Raw genomic sequence first — 19590 nt, forward strand, 5'->3', positions numbered from 1 at the left:
CAAAAGAATCACATTAATAGATTCTCAAAGTTAAATACAACATTTACTGAAAGTAATTTTGACAAATTAATCACTTCTAATACTATATATAATCAAAAAGACACAAAAACATGAGCACAACACAATATATAGTTATGTTAGCAGATCCATCTAGGGCTCTGAACTTAAACTACAAAAATTATTCAACCTTGGACCATCTGTGTGAAATGTCTATAAAATATGTGGTTTATGGTTATTATTTGTATACATAAATAATAAATATAAAGATCGAGTATTTAATTTCCATGTGCCATAAATAAAATTTGTGTAGTTTTCTGGAGAATGAATAAATCGATACTTGTACAAAAGAAGAAACCTTTTATTTTTGATTACGTCAGTCGATAAAGTAGGAAACATATCCATCTATTTCGTTCCATCAATAAAATCCATAGTACAAGTGTTTTGTAAGAGATGTCGGCACCAACAAGCATCAATATTGATTAATTTAAAGATTCTTAAGTAGTTTCATATAAATTTAATAATATTTAGTTTAATAGAAGATGAAATTGAGGTTTTAATATAAATTCTTGGTCTATGATGTAGGATTCAATTAACTTATGCAACACAATAAGCATTTAAAAGCAACAGAGTCGGACTTAAAAACGCTTATTGATAAAATGAATTTTATCAATTAAAACAGTTTATATAATGATGTTATTTTACATGTTCATTAGTATATTTGCTCTGATTACATATTCAATGATATTTTGAGATATGAAGATAGAGCCATCGGGCATTTGAAGTTCGAAAGATAGTTTTCGAATAAAAATAGAATGAAATCATAGAAAGATTCATTTTTTTGTAGTTTTCTTGGTCAAAAAAACAATCACCAAACGGTTATATGCTTTTAACAACGTCGGAACAAATTTTCACAAATGAAACATCGACTATCTTATGGGTTGGGGATGATAAACGCTATTTAGCAAAGTTGAGCGATAGGGTAAGTATAGTATCAATTATTTCCAGATATATAGCGAAAAAAATCACAGTTTGTTTCAACTTTAATTACAATATCGAAGTGGAAAGTATTCTATTTTATATAAATTAGTATCTACAGCCTCATCTTCAAAGGAGTTGCAACATTCAGCAACCAAGCGGTTATATAGGAATATAAAATTTCATTATCCAACTAGTTTGCATCTATTTGTGTCCAATAATCGATTTATAATGTTTATAACTTCCTAGAATGATCAAGAAAGGTCAAGATCTTCCTAGAATGACCTAGAAAGTTCAAGAAATTTCTAGAATGATCTAGAGAGTTCCAGAAATTTCTAGAATGATCTAGAAAGTTCCAAAATGATTGCAATTTATTATGATCAAACTAGAATGCTCAAGAAAGTTTTATAACTTCCTAGAATGATCTAGAAAGGTCAAGAACTTCCTAGAATGACCTAAAAAGTTCAAGAAATTTCTAGAATGATCTAGAGAGTTCCAGAAATTCCTAGAATGATCTAGAAAGGTCAAGATCTTCCTAGAATGACCTAGAAAGTTCAAGAAATTTCTAGAATGATCTAGAGAGTTCCAGAAGTTCCTAGAATGATCTAGAAAGGTCAAGATCTTCCTAGAATGACCTAGAAAGTTCAAGAAATTTCTAGAATGATCTAGAGAGTTCCAGAAATTTCTAGAATGATCTAGAAAGTTCCAAAATGATTGCAATTTATTATGATCAATCTAGAATGCTCAAGAAAGTTTTATAACTTCCTAGAATGATCTAGAAAGGTCAAGAACTTCCTAGAATGACCTAAAAAGTTCAAGAAATTTCTAGAATGATCTAGAGAGTTCCAGAAATTTCTAGAATGATCTAGAAAGGTCAAGATCTTCCTAGAATGACCTAGAAAGTTCAAGAAATTTCTAGAATGATCTAGAGAGTTCCAGAAGTTCCTATGAAGATCTAGAAAGTTCCAAAATGATTGCAATTTATTATGATCAATCTAGAATGCTCAAGAAAGTTTTATAACTTCCTAGAATGATCTAGAAAGGTCAAGAACTTCCTAGAATGACCTAAAAAGTTCAAGAAATTTCTAGAATGATCTAGAGAGTTCCAGAAATTCCTAGAATGATCTAGAAAGGTCAAGATCTTCCTAGAATGACCTAGAAAGTTCAAGAAATTTCTAGAATGATCTAGAGAGTTCCAGAAGTTCCTAGAAAGATCTAGAAAGTTCCAAAATGATTGCAACTTATTATGATCAATCTAGAATGTTTAAGAAAGTTCTGTAACTTCCTAGCATGATCCAGAAATGTCAAGAACTTCCTAGAATGACCTAGAAAGTACAAAAAATTTCTAGAATGATCTAGAGAGTTCCAAAATGATTGCAACTTATTATGATCAAACTAGAATGTTCAAGAAAGTTCTTTAACTTCCTAGAATGATCTAGAAGGGTCAAGAACTTCCTAGAATGACCTAGAAAGTTCAAGAAATTTCTAGAATGATCTAGAGAGTTACAGAATTTCCTAGAAAGATCTAGAAAGTTCCAAAATGATTGCAACTTATTATGATCAATCTAGAAGGTTTAAGAAAGCTCTATAACTTCCTAGACTTACCAAACAACTTCAAGAAATTCCTAGAATGATCTAGAAAGCTCAATAAATTTCTAGAATGATCTAGAAAGTTACAAAATCAGTATTATGATCGATTTAGAATGTTCGAAAAAGCTCTGGAACTACCTAGATTGACCTAGAAAGCTTAAGAAATTCCTAAAATGATCTAGAAATTCCTAGAATGATCTAGAAATATTTAGAATCTTCAAAGATGCTCTAGAGCTTCCTAGAATGATCTAGAAAGCTTAAGAAATCCCCAAAAATGATCTAGAAAGTTACAAAGCGAGTAGAATTTATTATGATCGATTTAGAACGTTCGAAAACGCTCTAGAAGTTCCTAAAATGATCTAGAAAGTTCAATATATGTCTATGACGATGTAGAAAATTTTTAAAAATCATATATAGAAGAAATACTTTATGACTGTATTCTCTACAACTTAGTGTAGAACAGTATTACTAAATTCGTGTTAAATATCAATTGAAACACTAATTTCAATGAGTTTCTCTCGTAGAAATGATCCAATTACGATACAGCTTAATCCCGACACAGCGCAGATTATGAAGTTTTAGTACAAAATTAACCGAATCAGTATACAACATAATACAAAATACAATCTGCTCTATATAATCTGTCTAATCCGATAAGATGGCATGTAGTTACTGTGTTTCAGGGCTGGTATCTACATATAAGGTATACGTTATATTCAGACGCCGGCTTCTATCAGTGCAAAGTTTGCATTACAGATAAATGCAACGAAACGCTTGTTCTATTAAAGTTAATAGGTGAGTTTTCTCTTTATTTTTCTCTCAGTATATCAAAGCAGCAGCTTTTTTCACCATTTCTTTATTTCCTTCATCTGTTTTTTCCAGTCACCTACTTCTAGATTTTGCGTCCGTTCTTTCAACGTATCCGTACTTATTTTATTTATTTTTTCTTCAATTGTATTCACTACATCTTCATATTCTATTATATTTTCCACTGGTCCAGGAATTTTAGTCTCTTAGTTTCAAATTATCTCGTTCTGCATTATGATTTTTTTTTCTCAGTATATCAAACAAAATACATCGATATCAATTAGTAAATGTTTTAGTTTTCATATATACGACGCTATATTTGGAATTGCAGCAGCATTTTTCGCCATTTCTTTATTTCCTTCATCTGTTTTTACCAGTCACCTACTTCTAGATTTTGCGTCCTTTCTTTCAACGTATCCGTACTTATTTTATTTATTTTTTCTTCAATTGTATTCACTACATCTTCATATTCTATTATATTTTCCACTGGTCCAGGAATTTTAGTCTCTTAGTTTCAAATTATCTCGTTCTGCATTATGATTTTTTTTTCTCAGTATATCAAACAAAATACATCGATATCAATTAGTAAATGTTTTAGTTTTCATATATACGACGCTATATTTGGAATTGCAGCAGCATTTTTCGCCATTTCTTTATTTCCTTCATCTGTTTTTACCAGTCACCTACTTCTAGATTTTGCGTCCTTTCTTTCAACGTATCCGTACTTATTTTATTTATTTTTTCGTCAATTGTATTCACTACATCTTCATATTCTATTATATTTTCCACTGGTCCAGGAATTTTAGTCTCTTAGTTTCAAATTATCTCGTTCTGCATTATGATTTTTTTTTCTCAGTATATCAAACAAAATACATCGATATCAATTAGTAAATGTTTTAGTTTTCATATATACGACGCTATATTTGGAATTGCAGCAGCATTTTTCGCCATTTCTTTATTTCCTTCATCTGTTTTTACCAGTCACCTACTTCTAGATTTTGCGTCCTTTCTTTCAACGTATCCGTACTTATTTTATTTATTTTTTCGTCAATTGTATTCACTACATCTTCATATTCTATTATATTTTCCACTGGTCCAGGAATTTTAGTCTCTTAGTTTCAAATTATCTCGTTCTGCATTATGATTTTTTTTTCTCAGTATATCAAACAAAATACATCGATATCAATTAGTAAATGTTTTAGTTTTCATATATACGACGCTATATTTGGAATTGCAGCAGCATTTTTCGCCATTTCTTTATTTCCTTCATCTGTTTTTACCAGTCACCTACTTCTAGATTTTGCGTCCGTTCTTTCAACGTATCCGTACTTATTTTATTTATTTTTTCGTCAATTGTATTCACTACATCTTCATATTCTATTATATTTTCCACTGGTCCAGGAATTTTAGTCTCTTAGTTTCAAATTATCTCGTTCTGCATTATGATTTTTTTTTCTCAGTATATCAAACAAAATACATCGATATCAATTAGTAAATGTTTTAGTTTTCATATATACGACGCTATATTTGGAATTGCAGCAGCATTTTTCGCCATTTCTTTATTTCCTTCATCTGTTTTTACCAGTCACCTACTTCTAGATTTTGCGTCCTTTCTTTCAACGTATCCGTACTTATTTTATTTATTTTTTCGTCAATTGTATTCACTACATCTTCATATTCTATTATATTTTCCACTGGTCCAGGAATTTTAGTCTCTTAGTTTCAAATTATCTCGTTCTGCATTATGATTTTTTTTTCTCAGTATATCAAACAAAATACATCGATATCAATTAGTAAATGTTTTAGTTTTCATATATACGACGCTATATTTGGAATTGCAGCAGCATTTTTCGCCATTTCTTTATTTCCTTCATCTGTTTTTACCAGTCACCTACTTCTAGATTTTGCGTCCTTTCTTTCAACGTATCCGTACTTATTTTATTTATTTTTTCTTCAATTGTATTCACTACATCTTCATATTCTATTATATTTTCCATTGGTCCAGGAATTTTAGTCTCTTAGTTTCAAATTATCTCGTTCTGCATTATGATTTTTTTTTCTCAGTATATCAAACAAAATACATCGATATCAATTAGTAAATGTTTTAGTTTTCATATATACGACGCTATATTTGGAATTGCAGCAGCATTTTTCGCCATTTCTTTATTTCCTTCATCTGTTTTTACCAGTCACCTACTTCTAGATTTTGCGTCCTTTCTTTCAACGTATCCGTACTTATTTTATTTATTTTTTCTTCAATTGTATTCACTACATCTTCATATTCTATTATATTTTCCACTGGTCCAGGAATTTTAGTCTCTTAGTTTCAAATTATCTCGTTCTGCATTATGATTTTTTTTTCTCAGTATATCAAACAAAATACATCGATATCAATTAGTAAATGTTTTAGTTTTCATATATACGACGCTATATTTGGAATTGCAGCAGCATTTTTCGCCATTTCTTTATTTCCTTCATCTGTTTTTACCAGTCACCTACTTCTAGATTTTGCGTCCTTTCTTTCAACGTATCCGTACTTATTTTATTTATTTTTTCTTCAATTGTATTCACTACATCTTCATATTCTATTATATTTTCCATTGGTCCAGGAATTTTAGTCTCTTAGTTTCAAATTATCTCGTTCTGCATTATGATTTTTTTTTCTCAGTATATCAAACAAAATACATCGATATCAATTAGTAAATGTTTTAGTTTTCATATATACGACGCTATATTTGGAATTGCAGCAGCATTTTTCGCCATTTCTTTATTTCCTTCATCTGTTTTTACCAGTCACCTACTTCTAGATTTTGCGTCCTTTCTTTCAACGTATCCGTACTTATTTTATTTATTTTTTCTTCAATTGTATTCACTACATCTTCATATTCTATTATATTTTCCACTGGTCCAGGAATTTTAGTCTCTTAGTTTCAAATTATCTCGTTCTGCATTATGATTTTTTTTTCTCAGTATATCAAACAAAATACATCGATATCAATTAGTAAATGTTTTAGTTTTCATATATACGACGCTATATTTGGAATTGCAGCAGCATTTTTCGCCATTTCTTTATTTCCTTCATCTGTTTTTACCAGTCACCTACTTCTAGATTTTGCGTCCTTTCTTTCAACGTATCCGTACTTATTTTATTTATTTTTTCTTCAATTGTATTCACTACATCTTCATATTCTATTATATTTTCCATTGGTCCAGGAATTTTAGTCTCTTAGTTTCAAATTATCTCGTTCTGCATTATGATTTTTTTTTCTCAGTATATCAAACAAAATACATCGATATCAATTAGTAAATGTTTTAGTTTTCATATATACGACGCTATATTTGGAATTGCAGCAGCATTTTTCGCCATTTCTTTATTTCCTTCATCTGTTTTTACCAGTCACCTACTTCTAGATTTTGCGTCCTTTCTTTCAACGTATCCGTACTTATTTTATTTATTTTTTCTTCAATTGTATTCACTACATCTTCATATTCTATTATATTTTCCACTGGTCCAGGAATTTTAGTCTCTTAGTTTCAAATTATCTCGTTCTGCATTATGATTTTTTTTTCTCAGTATATCAAACAAAATACATCGATATCAATTAGTAAATGTTTTAGTTTTCATATATACGACGCTATATTTGGAATTGCAGCAGCATTTTTCGCCATTTCTTTATTTCCTTCATCTGTTTTTACCAGTCACCTACTTCTAGATTTTGCGTCCTTTCTTTCAACGTATCCGTACTTATTTTATTTATTTTTTCTTCAATTGTATTCACTACATCTTCATATTCTATTATATTTTCCACTGGTCCAGGAATTTTAGTCTCTTAGTTTCAAATTATCTCGTTCTGCATTATGATTTTTTTTTCTCAGTATATCAAACAAAATACATCGATATCAATTAGTAAATGTTTTAGTTTTCATATATACGACGCTATATTTGGAATTGCAGCAGCATTTTTCGCCATTTCTTTATTTCCTTCATCTGTTTTTACCAGTCACCTACTTCTAGATTTTGCGTCCTTTCTTTCAACGTATCCGTACTTATTTTATTTATTTTTTCTTCAATTGTATTCACTACATCTTCATATTCTATTATATTTTCCACTGGTCCAGGAATTTTAGTCTCTTAGTTTCAAATTATCTCGCTCTGCATTATGATTCTTTGCCTTGTCTCATTCTTCGAAGATGAGGTCGTTTATTTTTATTGTATCTTGTTTGTGTAGTCTTTCTTATCTTTATTTTCAATTCTCTGTCTCTCCTGCATTCCTTCCATCAATATGACATTCCCTTCAACTGCAATGGTGGTTAACATCGATTATCTTTGTTAAGACCATCATTTATTTCATATTTCATCTTTATCATTAATGGTAGCAGCTTTTGGGGTACTTAAAGTCCTCCTTTAGACTGTCGAAAGCTTATTTGAAGTCGATGAATATGCAATTATTAATATTCGTCTTCCCATTGTTTTATTGTGTTTTAATTTATCGATTTTTCTTCATTTTGTACCGTTATCTTTTATTTCATCTTATTCGTTAATAATATTTGTTGTACGGTTTTTATTCCGTTTCTTTAATGATGTTTTAATCAACATTTGATTAATTTCTAAGGTACGATATGAAGGAAACTTCCAAATTTGTCGATGATTACGATCTAACTAATAATTTTTGTTTGGTCTCTTCGACGGATTCCAAATTTATAATCGATATTTGAAATATGGTCGAACGATAAATCATATGTAAATTGGACAACTGCGGGTACATAATCAATCAGAATTTGAGATATTGTTCAAATTAATGTAAACGTGTTGTATCCGATAAAATCATTTTGTTTTGCTGATTTCTGATGGTCTTGCGGCTGGAAAATTGGATTCTCCTCATCGATCTGCTACAAAAATTGAACTTTAGAAGCATAACTTTGATATTTTCGTTATTAGGGTGTTTTCCGAAGACGTAAATACTACGTTTTTGATAAAAAATTGATTCGTGCTTTCAAAAATTTGTCTTCGGATGCTATAAATAACTATAACCGACCATGAATTGTTACATGTCACGTTCCTCGACGACCAAATCGTTCCAATGTTTGTAACACACACGAATCAAAAAATTTATTATTATTTCGAGCATATTTTGTACTTTTTAATGCATATTAACTACCGGTCGAAAAATTTTGCCCACGTTGTAATCCATTCGTTAAATTTTTTGAATAAAACACTTCAACAAGTTACAATTTACAAGTACCAGCTTGTGAAGTAAAATATGAATAGTGTCTACAATGTTTGTGATTGTAGTTTAGTCCCAGTGAGACTTTAGGAAGAGAAAACGTTGAGGAAGGCTTCAAAAAACGTCATTTACTGAAGACAAACGTGTATTATTGATCAGTAAACATGATCGACGACTCAGTAACCCAGAAAGAGCAGATCAGATCAATGGATCTAGAGATTTTGGGGTTTTATAGATTGGTCATTCGAAGGGGTTGAAAAAAAAAGTGTTTTTGTAAATGTAGAGCACATTGGGAGGTCTCGGTGATGGTTCGGGGATGTTTTGGAGGAAAAACGACTGGAGATTTTGTGAAAATTGAGGGGATTTCGGAAATATTATGAGAAAATATGAGGTTTACAATCTCCATCGAGGACTCTAGTTTGTTCGTTATTAAGTTGGGTCGGTAAATATCTAACAGATCTCTTTTGTAAGTTGAAGATTCCCTCAAATTGGCAGCTTTTATTGTCTTCCGAGAATTTTCCTAGAAGAATTGAATGCCAGACTAGTAGTGTTTCAGTTGTTTGAAGTTTTGTAAACTTTGAGAAGCATTTTTAGTATCGGATTTTAAGAAAAATTGCTTCATGATCGAATAGAATGTTGATAAAATCTTCAACTTTCCGATCTTCATCGTTAGTTTTGTTAAAACAATTCATTCAATTATCGTGGCCAATATTACAGTCACTAGAAATAACTAGTATGGTTTAATCCCTTGTTTTAAACTTAAATAGCTACAGCTCGGAAACTAAAGCTGATAAAAAGCTGAAAACTAAAAGAATTCCTTCCAGAACAGATGTTTTATTATTATTTTGATAATAATACATATTTTTATTAAGAAATCTATACAAAAAAACTCAGTCATTCGACGTTTTAATAAAAATCGTGAAGGATTTCTGTATTTTGTTATACCATATTGTGAAATAAAAAATCCCAGTGTAGATATTGGAATAGGAAAACTTCATTTCACGAAAAATTCTATGCCACATCACTATTCGTCATCTCACCTTTCCAAATATTCATAACTTTTGAAAAAATAGTTGATGCGGAGTTTTATAAACTTCGAGAAGCATTTTTAGTATCGGATTTTAAGGAAAATTGCTTCATGATCGAATAGAATGTTGATAAAATCTTCAACTTTCCGATCTTCATCGTTAGTTTTGTTAAAAAAATTCATTCAATTAACGTGGCGAATATTACAATCACTAGAAATAACTAGCATGGTTTAATTGCTTGTTTTATATTAAATAGCTAAAGCTCAGAAACTAAAGCTGATAAAAAGCTGAAAACTGAAAGAATTCCTTCGGGAACGGATGTTTTATTATTATTTTGATAATAATACATATTTTTATTAAGAAATCTATCCAAAAAAACTCAGTCTTTCGACGTTTTAATAAAAATCGTGAAGGATTTCTGTATTTTGTTATACCATAAACATGATCGACGACTCACTAACCCAGAAATAGCAGATCAGATCAATGAATCTACAGATTTTGGGGTTTTATAGATTGGTCATTCGAAGGGGTTAAAAAAAAGTGTTTTTGTCAATGTAAAACACGGTGGAAGCTCTCGATGATGGTTTGGGGATGTTTTGGAGGAAAAGCGACTGGAAATTTTGTGAAAATCGAAGGGATTTCGAAAATAGTAGGAGAAAATATGGAGTTGACAGAAATTTTTGACCTGTAGTGTCTATACACGGATTTTTGCGTGCATAAATTGGATCTCTAATAATTAATGAAAGAAATCTTGTTCAAAACTAATTTACCGAGTTAAAATCAACGTTTAAATCTTATAATATTCAGTCTAGATTTCAATTTTCGCCTGAGCTTTGCATAATAACTAAAACGTCATTACGTTGACAATTCATTAAAGATTACAATCCGCGCTTCTGTACCTTGTATCTCATCGCGCTAGTTAATTTCCTGTTTACGGGCTGATTCCTCTTTGTACCTGTGCAATCTAGGAAATTGTGTGACGAGACTGATACAACACAGAAAAAGAAAGATACCACGTTGTAAAAATCCATCTATTTTCGTATAATCGATTTAAATTTCGGTGGATACGAATTATCGTTTTCGCTATTATTTGAAACCTGGTCGAGTTCTAAATTCCTTCTTGATAAAACGTCGAATAGAATATGCGACAGTGTATTTACTTCACTTCTAGTTGACAATATCCTTTCGGAGGATTTGTTATGTGGAAAATATTCGATTAAAAATGGAGTCTAACATATCTGACACAAAAGACGACTCCGAATCCAATAAATAACCATGGATGTATATCGACGCGTATATCGAATAAGCATTTTTACTACAATGGTTATTTTTTTTTATGTGGAAAGGCGAGATGTCGAATAGTGATGTGGCTTAGAATTTTTCGTGAAATGAAGTTTTCCTATTCCAATATCTACACTGGGATTTTTTATTTCACAATATGGTATAACAAAATACAGAAATCCTTCACGATTTTTATTAAAACGTCGAAAGACTGAGTTTTTTTGGATAGATTTCTTGATAAAAATGTGTATTATTATCAAAATAATAATAAAACATCCGTTCCCGAAGGAATTCTTTTAGTTTTTAGCTTTTTATCAGCTTTAGTTTCTGAGCTTTAGCTATTTAGGTATAAAACAAGCAATTAAACCATGCTAGTTATTTCTAGTGATTGTAATATTCACCACGTTAATTGAATAAATTTTTTTAACAAAACTAACGATGAAGATCGGAAAGTTGAAGATTTTATCAACATTCTATTCGATCATGAAGCAATTTTCCTTAAAATCCGATACTAAAAATGCTTCTCGAAGTTTATAAAACTCCGCATCAACTATTTTTTCAAAAGTTATGAATATTTGGAAAGGTGAGATGACGAATAGTGATGTGGCTTAGAATTTTTCGTGAAATGAAGTTTTCCTATTCCAATATCTACTCTTGGATTTTATTTTTTACAATATGGTATAACAAAATACAGAAATCCTTCACGATTTTTATTAAAACGTCGAAAGACTGAGTTTTTTTGGATAGATTTCTTAATAAAAATATGTATCATTATCAAAATAATAATAAAACATCTGTTCTGGAAGGAATTCTTTTTGTTTTTAGCTTTTTACCAGCTTTAGTTTCTGAGCTTTAGCTATTTAGGTATAAAACAAGCAATTAAACCATGCTAGTTATTTCTAGTGATTGTAATATTCGCCACGTTAATTGAATAAATTTTTTTAACAAAACTAACGATGAAGATCGGAAAGTTGAAGATTTTATCAACATTCTATTCGATCATGAAGCAATTTTCCTTAAAATCCGATACTAAAAATGCTTCTCGAAGTTTATAAAACTCCGCATCAACTATTTTTTCAAAAGTTATGAATATTTGGAAAGGTGAGATGACGAATAGTGATGTGGCTTAGAATTTTTCGTGAAATGAAGTTTTCCTATTCCAATATCTACTCTTGGATTTTATTTTTTACAATATGGTATAACAAAATACAGAAATCCTTCACGATTTTTATTAAAACGTCGAAAGACTGAGTTTTTTTGGATAGATTTCTTAATAAAAATATGTATCATTATCAAAATAATAATAAAACATCTGTTCTGGAAGGAATTCTTTTTGTTTTTAGCTTTTTACCAGCTTTAGTTTCTGAGCTTTAGCTATTTAGGTATAAAACAAGCAATTAAACCATGCTAGTTATTTCTAGTGATTGTAATATTCGCCACGTTAATTGAATAAATTTTTTTAACAAAACTAACGATGAAGATCGGAAAGTTGAAGATTTTATCAACATTCTATTCGATCATGAAGCAATTTTCCTTAAAATCCGATACTAAAAATGCTTCTCGAAGTTTATAAAACTCCGCATCAACTATTTTTTCAAAAGTTATGAATATTTGGAAAGGTGAGATGACGAATAGTGATGTGGCTTAGAATTTTTCGTGAAATGAAGTTTTCCTATTCCAATATCTACTCTTGGATTTTATTTTTTACAATATGGTATAACAAAATACAGAAATCCTTCACGATTTTTATTAAAACGTCGAAAGACTGAGTTTTTTTGGATAGATTTCTTAATAAAAATATGTATCATTATCAAAATAATAATAAAACATCTGTTCTGGAAGGAATTCTTTTTGTTTTTAGCTTTTTACCAGCTTTAGTTTCTGAGCTTTAGCTATTTAGGTATAAAACAAGCAATTAAACCATGCTAGTTATTTCTAGTGATTGTAATATTCGCCACGTTAATTGAATAAATTTTTTTAACAAAACTAACGATGAAGATCGGAAAGTTGAAGATTTTATCAACATTCTATTCGATCATGAAGCAATTTTCCTTAAAATCCGATACTAAAAATGCTTCTCGAAGTTTATAAAACTCCGCATCAACTATTTTTTCAAAAGTTATGAATATTTGGAAAGGTGAGATGACGAATAGTGATGTGGCTTAGAATTTTTCGTGAAATGAAGTTTTCCTATTCCAATATCTACTCTTGGATTTTATTTTTTACAATATGGTATAACAAAATACAGAAATCCTTCACGATTTTTATTAAAACGTCGAAAGACTGAGTTTTTTTGGATAGATTTCTTAATAAAAATATGTATCATTATCAAAATAATAATAAAACATCTGTTCTGGAAGGAATTCTTTTTGTTTTTAGCTTTTTACCAGCTTTAGTTTCTGAGCTTTAGCTATTTAGGTATAAAACAAGCAATTAAACCATGCTAGTTATTTCTAGTGATTGTAATATTCGCCACGTTAATTGAATAAATTTTTTTAACAAAACTAACGATGAAGATCGGAAAGTTGAAGATTTTATCAACATTCTATTCGATCATGAAGCAATTTTCCTTAAAATCCGATACTAAAAATGCTTCTCGAAGTTTATAAAACTCCGCATCAACTATTTTTTCAAAAGTTATGAATATTTGGAAAGGTGAGATGACGAATAGTGATGTGGCTTAGAATTTTTCGTGAAATGAAGTTTTCCTATTCCAATATCTACTCTTGGATTTTATTTTTTACAATATGGTATAACAAAATACAGAAATCCTTCACGATTTTTATTAAAACGTCGAAAGACTGAGTTTTTTTGGATAGATTTCTTAATAAAAATATGTATCATTATCAAAATAATAATAAAACATCTGTTCTGGAAGGAATTCTTTTTGTTTTTAGCTTTTTACCAGCTTTAGTTTCTGAGCTTTAGCTATTTAGGTATAAAACAAGCAATTAAACCATGCTAGTTATTTCTAGTGATTGTAATATTCGCCACGTTAATTGAATAAATTTTTTTAACAAAACTAACGATGAAGATCGGAAAGTTGAAGATTTTATCAACATTCTATTCGATCATGAAGCAATTTTCCTTAAAATCCGATACTAAAAATGCTTCTCGAAGTTTATAAAACTCCGCATCAACTATTTTTTCAAAAGTTATGAATATTTGGAAAGGTGAGATGACGAATAGTGATGTGGCTTAGAATTTTTCGTGAAATGAAGTTTTCCTATTCCAATATCTACTCTTGGATTTTATTTTTTACAATATGGTATAACAAAATACAGAAATCCTTCACGATTTTTATTAAAACGTCGAATGACTGAGTTTTTTTGTATAGATTTCTTAATAAAAATATGTATTATTATCAAAATAATAATAAAACATCCGTTCCCGAAGGAATTCTTTTAGTTTTTAGCTTTTTATCAGCTTTAGTTTCCGAGCTTTAGCTATATAAGTTTAAAACAAGCAATTAAACCATGCTAGTTATTTCTAGTGATTGTAATATTCGCCACGTTAATTGAATGAATTGTTTTAACAAAACTAACGATGAAGATCGGAAAGTTGATGATTTTATCAACATTCTATTCGATCATGAAGCAATTTTCCTTAAAATCCGATACTAAAAATGCTTCTCGAAGTTTACAAAACAATAAAATACAATAAAAGCTGCCAATCTGAAGGAATCTTCAACTTACAAAAGAGATCTGTTAGATATTTACCGACCCAACTTAATAATGAACAAACCAGAGTCCTCGATGGAGATTGTGACTTTGCTGGACCTCTTTTTGAGGTGATGGGAACTAGAAAGCCAAACTCAGAAATCACTTAATAGATCGACCAAATGAAAGCTTCAAATTTATGTTTCAATGATACCTCAGTATGTACAAATTAGATTTGCAAATAACAATTCATGGTTTGTTGAAAGAAAGAATACATCGCTGTGGAAACTTCTTGGTTGCCCAAATGGATCCGATCTGCAACAATTTATCGGTTTTGGTTCATTCAAATCACAACAAAAAAAGTAAAAAAGTCGATTAATAACAACTACTTTAGTCAAGGTCATGAAGAAAGTTGTTAAACAGTAAATCTCGAGTCTGATAACTTCTTCAGCGACTATTAATACGGTTCTAGTAAACATAGAGCAAATGGGGGATCTGTATAACTCACCAAACTATGGACTGAAGCTATAAAGGATCGAATCGAAGGATTTTGACAGGTTTTGGCACGTCAATCTCACCCATCGATCGGTTGAGAAGTTTCCTAAAAGATAGATCTATCCAGACCTCTATCGATGGACACTGGGCACACCCCAAATCATTTTTTTTAGATAAATTACTTAATTTAAGAAATAAATTCGATAATTTATCATTTTGTGTCGTAGAAGCTCGAGCAAAAATCATCGGCGGTCCATTCAAAGGTATACCTTACAACAAAGAAGTACCTCTGCGATTGAGCTGCGTTTTGGAGAATTCTATCGAGAAACCGGACTACATATTTTGGTATCACGGTGACAGAATGATAAACTACGACCTTGAGGACGGAGCTACCGTCAGAGAGGGACCTATGGGAAGCGAGTTGATCTTCCCGAAAGCTAACAAAACTCACGTAGGGAATTATTCGTGCGTGCCTTCCAACGCGAAACCAGATAGTGTCACGGTGTATTACGGAGGTAAGGATAAGTTAATCAACGGCTAAAGAAATAAGACAAATTGTTGGAAATTTTTCCGAAGGGGTTCGTTTGATTAGTGTTCGTGAGGTCGTTATGTCATTTTTTTAAATACAAAAACATTTTTACCACCAGATAAATTTTCTTTCTATAGTTATATAAATAATATTGGTACTTAAGTTATTTATTGACTAAATACACGTTTCACTAATCAAGTTATCATCTTCAGGGGCTTAACCGCGTGTGTGTTTTCGATTCCTTGTTTTTTTACAGTGAATCCTACAAAGGTTTCTAAACCATCTAAAGTTTCGTTTTGCGATTGTTTCATTTACTAATTCCTTGTTAGTTTTTTCTTATTGTTTCGTTTCATATTCGATTGTATCTCAAACTGCATCATTTTCGCTACTTGAATGAGTTTGTAAGATCTTTCACTACAATCTTATTCCTTTTAGTGAAGTTGAATTGTTCAACAACTTTTATTTGTGTCAGTAATTTGTTTTCATCGTTTTCTATGCCATTTCGACCAAGATATGATAATTTTGAAAACAATCTGCAACTACTACTACATCCGTATATTATAGGGCTTCATCATAACCTTAAATATTCTTCGTGTAACTTGGATATTCGATATTTCACAAAGAAATTGGATGAAATTGTTTACTTGTCTTTTATGAACGCAACATGTTTGCGTGAATACTAAAAGAACGCAGATTATTAGTTCTAATTTTATAAAAAAAAACGCAACCAGTCCGTTCGAATGACCCAAAAAAACGCAGCTAGTTTTTGACGTGCGGAATTAACGCAACTGTGTTTACTAAAAGAACGCAGCTTATACGATTCAATTTTAAATTGAAAACCGTCGATAATTGATTAAATTAATGCACCATGTTAGATTTTATCCAACGAGCACAAAAAAACGCAGAAAATTATGATTGGAAGTGAACAAAAGAACGGAGCATTCAGTTCTGATTAGACATATCAAAATGAACGCAACACGTTCGCGTGAATACTAAAAGAACGCAGTACATCAACTGTCATTTAACAAACACTTAAACTCACGCTGATTCTATCCGAATGTAAAATATAAAGTCACGTTTTGATTTGACATAATAATGAGAAGAATTACTCAACAAATTACAGAGAATTAGTTCTAATTTTATAAAAAAAACGCAACCAGTCCGTTCGAATGACCCAAAAGAACGCAGCTAGTTTTTGACGTGCGGAATTAACGCAACTGTGTTTACTAAAAGAACGCAGCTTATACGATTCAATTTGAAATTGAAAACCGTCGATAATTGATTAAATTAATGCACCATGTTAGATTTTATCCAACGAGCACAAAAAAAACGCAGAAAATTATGATTGGAAGTGAACAAAAGAACGGAGCATTCAGTTCTGATTAGACATATCAAAATGAACGCAACACGTTCGCGTGAATACTAAAAGAACGCAGTACATCAACTGTCATTTAACAAACACTGATTCTATCCGAATGTAACGCTTTGATTTGACATAATAATGAAAAGAATTGCTCGATAAAATACAGAGTATTAGTTTTAATTTTATGAAAAAAAACGTAATTTATCAGCAATAGAACAATAATTTCACGAAGAAATTGGATGAAATTGCGTGTTGAAGCCTTGAGTATACAGAGGTATCAAAAATAGAAAGCGAAAGTGGATAGAATACTGGAATTGAGAGTCGACTCAGTTTATTGCACCAGCCAGCTTCAATGGTAACTGCGGGAGTTACTCCGGGAAAACTTCTTGATTTAGAATTGCAAATTTGGATAGAAAGGCTAAATTGGTTATTATCTTACACAATATTTATCTGGACATGGATATTTCGTGAGCTACATGCGCAGGACGGGGACGAGGGATTTGTCAGTGTGGAGTGGAGTGGAGGATGACGATCTGCGTCTGTTTTTCTGCAGCGATGAACGGTAAACGTAAGAAAAGAGAAAATAACTACTGGGATTCGGTTCCTAAATACATTTAAGTAGTTCTGCGCAACAAAAAGACAAATATGGACACCAAATAACATGTTAAACAGTTCTAGATTCGTGCTTGGGAAAAGAAAAGGACATTTTAGAAAGTAGGGAAGTGAAGAACTTCCTTTAATGAATTGTCCAGGTCTAGCAAAGAAAACACAAGAAATTTGGATAGTTTAGGAAAGGAAAGTTTCTTTTTTTTCAAAATAATGCCTGCGATTTTTGACTTATGCTATAGATTTTGTACTTATGCAACTAGCGTCATCTCTAGGTCAGACCAAGTACTTCTAGGGCCGTCCTCGTATTAATGGAAAGGGTATTTCCGGATAGCTTTAGATTCTAGCTTTGATCGTGATGAATTATTATAATTCTAGCGAAAAAATCTTTATTAAATCTCAGTGGTGTTTAAAGTTTGATATTTCCGTTTCCGCATCGACTATTTTTTCAAATATTTGGAAAGGCGAGATGTCGAATAGTGATGTGGCTTAGAATTTTTCGTGAAATGAAGTTTTCCTATTCCAATATCTACTCTTGGATTTTATTTTTTACAATATGGTATGACAAAATACAGAAATCCTTCACGATTTTTATTAAAACGTCGAAAGATTGAGTTTTTTGGCTAGATTTCTTAATAAAAATATGTATCATTATCAAAATAATAATAAAACATCTGTTCTGGAAGGAATTCTTTTTGTTTTTAGCTTTTTACCAGCTTTAGTTTCCGAGCTTTAGCTATTTAAGTATAAAACAAGCAATTAAACCATGCTAGTTATTTCTAGTGATTGTAATATTCACCACGTTAATTGAATGAATTTTTTTAACAAAACTAACGATGAAGATCGGAAAGTTGAAGATTTTATCAACATTCTATTCGATCATGAAGCAATTTTCCTTAAAATCCGATACTAAAAATGCTTCTCAAAGTTTACAAAACTACGCATCAACTATTTTTTCAAAAGTTATGAATATTTGGAAAGGCGAGGTGACGAATAGTGATGTGGTTTAGAATTTTTCGTGAAATGAAGTTTTCCTATTCCAATATCTACTCTTAGATTTTATTTTTTACAATATGGTATGACAAAATACAGAAATCCTTCACGATTTTTATTAAAACGTCGAAAGATTGAATTTTTTTGGATAGATTTCTTAATAAAAATATGTATCATTATCAAAATAATAATAAAACATCTGTTCTGGAAGGAATTCTTTTTGTTTTTAGCTTTTTACCAGCTTTAGTTTCCGAGCTTTAGCTATTTAAGTATAAAACAAGCAATTAAACCATGCTAGTTATTTCTAGTGATTGTAATATTCGCCACGTTAATTGAATGAATTTTTTTAACAAAACTAACGATGAAGATCGGAAAGTTGAAGATTTTATCAACATTCTATTCGATCATGAAGCAATTTTCCTTAAAATCCGATACTAAAAATGCTTCTCAAAGTTTACAAAACTACGCATCAACTATTTTTTCAAAAGTTATGAATATTTGGAAAGGCGAGGTGACGAATAGTGATGTGGTTTAGAATTTTTCGTGAAATGAAGTTTTCCTATTCCAATATCTACTCTTGGATTTTATTTTTTACAATATGGTTTGACAAAATACAGAAATCCTTCACGATTTTTATTAAAACGTCGAAAGATTGAGTTTTTTGGCTAGATTTCTTAATAAAAATATGTATCATTATCAAAATAATAATAAAACATCCGTTCCCGAAGGAATTCTTTTAGTTTTTAGCTTTTTATCAGCTTTAGTTTCTGAGCTTTAGCTATTTAAGTATAAAACAAGCAATTAAACCATGCTAGTTATTTCTAGTGACTGTAATATTGGCCACGTTAATTGAATGAATTGTTTTAACAAAACTAACGATGAAGATCGGAAAGTTGATGATTTTATCAACATTCTATTCGATCATGAAGCAATTTTCCTTAAAATCCGAACTAAAAATGCTTCTCGAAGTTTACAAAACTCCACATCAACTATTTTTTCAAAAGTTATGAATATTTTTTTGTACGAATGAAAGTTTTAA

General features: G+C 30.5%; 1 protein-coding gene across 1 annotated transcript in view; it reads left to right on the forward strand.

Moving 5' to 3' along the window:
* The window catches only part of LOC130896608 (uncharacterized), a 63252-nt gene that overhangs the window by 43313 nt on the left and 349 nt on the right, over positions 1–19590 (forward strand). Inside the window, exons 4-6 of the mRNA XM_057804804.1 lie at positions 845–979; positions 3249–3360; positions 15288–15575. Coding sequence (XP_057660787.1) covers positions 845–979; positions 3249–3360; positions 15288–15575 — 535 coding nt within the window. The remainder of the gene's footprint in view (positions 1–844; positions 980–3248; positions 3361–15287; positions 15576–19590) is intronic.

Source organism: Diorhabda carinulata, chromosome 7, assembly GCF_026250575.1.
Source record: "Diorhabda carinulata isolate Delta chromosome 7, icDioCari1.1, whole genome shotgun sequence".
NCBI lineage: Eukaryota > Metazoa > Arthropoda > Insecta > Coleoptera > Chrysomelidae > Diorhabda > Diorhabda carinulata.